General features: G+C 31.8%; 1 protein-coding gene across 1 annotated transcript; it reads left to right on the top strand.

Moving 5' to 3' along the window:
- The first annotated feature begins 2,128 nt into the window (after positions 1-2,128).
- Positions 2,129-4,126, top strand: LOC128245415 (uncharacterized). The gene is made up of 3 exons (XM_052963554.1): positions 2,129-2,475; positions 2,982-3,207; positions 3,706-4,126. Exons 1-3 carry the CDS (start codon positions 2,255-2,257, stop codon positions 3,838-3,840), a joined length of 582 nt encoding a protein of 193 aa, XP_052819514.1. The 5' UTR covers positions 2,129-2,254; the 3' UTR covers positions 3,841-4,126.
- Positions 4,127-4,480: the final 354 nt, after the last annotated feature.

Here is a 4,480-nt window from a genome sequence, read left to right as displayed (position 1 = left end):
CCGAATTTAGTCAAGTTATTAGAAAAAGTGCATTCATAGTAAGCGTGGTTCTCGTTACTGCGTACTATGCTTTCTCAAGCCGCTTGTACAATACCGAACATTTATATTATGAAATAAGAATTAGCGGTTATGAGGAAAAAACAAAACATCAGATAAAACTGCATAATTACATGTTTTAAATTAGAAGCAGAGAAGCATCAATCATTTCCGATAGTTTACTGCTACGACCACAATACGCAACAGCAAAAGCGAGGCTTAAATAAATTTTAGACAAAAAACATTCCATCTACGTTCAGTTTGAGTGATTTCAAATAAGTGATATGAACAGTTAAATACCTAGAACTGAGATTTATGTTTAAATGTTCACGAAATATTTTGACTGATCCTAATATTTCCGAATGTTAAAATTATTAAATCTACATGAAGTAATGAAATATGCCAGCATTTTTTGAATCCCAAATACATAATAAAAAATTTCCGCAAAAGATTGAAAATGTATCTAATATTTATATGAAAACCTACAGAAAAAAGCTCAGTAGCCAAAAGTTTAAACATAAAGTTTAAACGCCATATACACTGCATACACAATCACAAACAAGAAACAATTCGAATATTTATTTAACAATTTTACACTGGTGAATTTGATTTTTTTTAACAAAGACCAATGCTCAGATAAGTTTGCCCTTATATACAAAAGTCAATGTTCAATTACATACTTTAACAATGCTAGATTATCTTCTCTCAATGTATATGTATGTATTCAGATACTTCAATGAATAAACAATACAGAAAATAATCGAAAATGCTGAACAAATATTGGCAATTACATGCTCAAAATATCAAATGGTAAACTATAATTTATTCAACTGAATATTAGTCACCATGCATATAAATTATAGTTTGTATCAATGAAGTACTGTATATAATATATAAATGCATGTAACAACATACATATTATACCATCAGAACTTGTAGGTAAAAAATCGTCACCAATTTTAAATTGTTAGACCAGTCCAAAAAATGCCCCTCTGTCAGCTTAGATCTTCTCAGGAAACACAAACAATAGTTCTTCTTTCCCCATTTAAACAGGATGAAATATAAAAAATCAACACATTTATGATTGTTATAAACATTACAATCCTAGCAGGAAAACAACTACTGACACCAATACTTTTACGTTCAGTTTAAGTCAGTTTTGCACCAAAATAGCTAAGGTATTTAAACCTAAAACAACAAATGAAAAAAACAACAACAATAATACAGATACAAATTTATAGAATTGTTGAAATGGGAGTTTTTTTAAATAAACTGTGTTTTTTAAAATTGCCTGTGGAATCGTACTTATACTTTATGTATAACAACGTTGCTCTTAAATTAAGTTCCCATCAAAACTGTAATGGAAATCCAGATATTTGATTGTGTTATCAGATAGTTCGTCAGAAGAAAAACTGCTTCATGTTCTATCCAATTTAGTCTAAAATAAACCTTGTTTAGTTGTTTAGGTCTTCCTCGATTAATAAACTCAACAATGTCAAGCAAATGTGTAACCTTGTTTTAACCGTCATGAGCGCCAACCATAAATATTATTGATTATAATTGCTAAAAAAGAAGTACTTACGTAATTGTATACAAGGTTTTAAGTAGTATTAACTCGAAGACTAAAATATGTCTTATTTATTTATAAATGCGGTGATTTCAGTGTCGCTTGTTCAACATAATACATTCTCTCCAATCTCATTGTTAAACTTGTGTTTACCATGAGGCTTCTAGCATAGCCAAATGTTTTATTCTCCAGGTACCATTTGTTATTCTACATGTTGATTGTAATCAAGGTCTACCGAACATTCATTACATAGAAACAACATGTAAAAAAATATTTTTAGGACAATAGTTTTATACATCGGCAAGATATTACATACTACAGTGATGTGTATCGATATGTAGCAGGTGGGTTTATGAGGATACTACAAAAGGCCAGTAGAAAACCAGCGCAACATGTCTCATTTGATATCACAGCCAAGGCGAAAACCAATAACGATTCAAACCGGCGTGCGTTCAGTGAATATACATTGGAAACTATCGAGAAACAGCACGGGGCGGATATTAGCGAGCATTACTCTGCTTCTAAATGATAGCGACTTAATAGGCATCCTTTCCAATAACGTGGTTTTAGTAACTGCAGTATATAAATTTTGTTTTTATACTAATCTACAATAAAGCTGTATATAATTTGAAATATTTTTAAAATAAAAAAATGCCATTACTCAAACGCATTAAAAGGTTTGTGACTGGATCTTCACAAACTAGTGAATTGAAACTTGCTGTGAAAAGATGTAACAATAAGGACACTTTAACCTCTTTCGATCCTCAAAGTCCACCGCCTGAAATTAGTGAGCGAGATATTGAGATTCTTCAAGATAGCTGGAAAATAGTGCAACAGAATGTTGCAGAAGTTGGAATTATTACGTTTGTTGGGTATGTGTTAGGTTGAATAAAATGTTTGTATATTTGGAAATGCATTTGATTGTTTTCCGATTCTTTCTACATTGAACTTAACTTAATGTTTTAATTTTTTCAAGTCCTTACTAAGCAGTGAACTAAATTTTAAATGCATTTTACTTGTATTCATTTATTTAAATTTTATTTGTCAACCATATGTAATGTGTAACATGGCGTCCACCAAAATTGTTTTTGTATTTAAATGTTACACATTGGAATGTATTTACGTAAAACATTGATTCGTTGGAGATTCTATTTTACTCGTTGAGTGTTCTCCTTTATTACAAACTGCTAATGTGATTTAATAAATAAATGTAGTTAGTACATACAATTGGGGTTGGTTACTTTTATCTGATTTTAAATAAATCCTAATTAATGCAAATGTCCTAAGACTATTTAACGTTTGTTTGTCTATATTGCATTATGCATTTAATGATAGGTATTAACAGAAACGGTACGATTAATTTGTTGTCTTTTCACAGACTGTTTGAGACCCATCCAGAAGTCCACGATGCTTTTATGTCATTCCGAGCAGTTAACACGTCTGACCTTGAATACAACGCCATTCTTCGTAAACATGCGCTAAGAGTAATGGGGACCGTAGACAAGTGTATTAATAGACTTGACAACAATTTCAAGTTATGCGAGCTCATGACGGAGTTGGGAATTCGGCACAAGAACTACTCAGTAAAAATTGAATTTATCGATGTAAGTGTGTACCTTAGACTAGCAATAATACAATTATCTTATTTCTTCAATACTAGGAAAACGTCAAAACTAGTAATACAACATGTAATGTAAGAAAGCCTGTTCGTCTTGAATATGTTAACGAGAGCTTAACCTAACAACTGAATCAAAACAAATATCCATATACTTTTTTATACATTACTGCTTTACAACTCAATGAGTGTTGATGACATGTAGGTCACACGTGATTTTCAACATTCGAAATCAATATACGCATTAAATACTCTGAATGCCAATGTCACAAAGCCATGCTAATGGTTAAACTCATATCAAACATAACTAGAAAGAAATTTCATTATACCTTGAAGGTTATATTAGTCAACAGCTCAGTTTAATTTAGCGATGTAAGAAAACAATAATAGAGCATAAAAAATAAAATTTTGTATATAATGATTAAGCCCCTGGCATGTGTCATCTAATTGTACTGAATGTAATTAACTTTCTGTATTTTTTTTGCAGCTAATGGGCCCCCAGTTCATCAGCTCAATCAAGCCCCATTTGGAAACAATGTGGACAGACGAACATGAGAAAGCCTGGGAGAATTTATTCAAGCTTATGTGCTACTACATGAAAAAGGGAATGTGTAGTATATGATAAAGGTGTTACAGTTGAATTTGCGGGCAGCGCCTTGACTTTTAAACCTTTGGTCGTGTATTCACACTTGTATTTGTGAATAGCATTTTAAGCACTTACACCATACTAACTACTATTCCTTGCAAAGACGTTATAATCTGAAGCAATTGAAAGATACATGAATGAAAATAAAATATAATAAATTGTAGTTTGTGCACAACTCCGGTCAAGTTTTGTCTGATACAAAAATTACTTTAGTGCTGCAGTAAAACTGCGGTAGCACGAGGACGCCGGGGTCCGAGCTGAAACCTCGAGGGAACCGATGTTTCGAACAACCCGAGTTTTAAATTTCCAGTCTGTTTTGAAATATCTTTCAGTGTATTTTAAGTTTGAAGTCGTCAAACCGATTGTTTACTACGATACCGATTATGTGTTGCGTTGTGGAAATCGCTCATATGTTCAAAGGCTGTCGTATAAATGTAAAAGAAAAAAGGCAACTACAAATAACTAAAAAGTTATGTTTTTTTTACAAAAAGCACATTTTCTAAAAAACAACATTTAAATATGACGGTACATATTATGGCATTAGTCAGATTTAAGTTTCGCAAAATCAAGGATTGATGAATGGCGCATCTTGTCTGTCTCGCAAAACTGTTCAAAC

Source organism: Mya arenaria, chromosome 9 (genome assembly GCF_026914265.1).
Source record: "Mya arenaria isolate MELC-2E11 chromosome 9, ASM2691426v1".
Taxonomy (NCBI): Eukaryota; Metazoa; Mollusca; class Bivalvia; order Myida; family Myidae; genus Mya; species Mya arenaria.
This window is presented reverse-complemented; position numbering and strand designations above follow the sequence as displayed.

Excerpts from the sequence above, each read along its gene's own strand:
- LOC128245415 (XM_052963554.1), top strand. The coding sequence starts at position 2,255 with ATGCCATTACTCAAACGCATTAAAAGGTTTGTGACTGGATCTTCACAA. Across the intron at positions 2,476-2,981 it reads GGAATTATTACGTTTGTTGG|ACTGTTTGAGACCCATCCAG; the intron begins GTATGTGTTAGG and ends GTCTTTTCACAG. Across the intron at positions 3,208-3,705 it reads TAAAAATTGAATTTATCGAT|CTAATGGGCCCCCAGTTCAT; the intron begins GTAAGTGTGTAC and ends TTTTTTTTGCAG.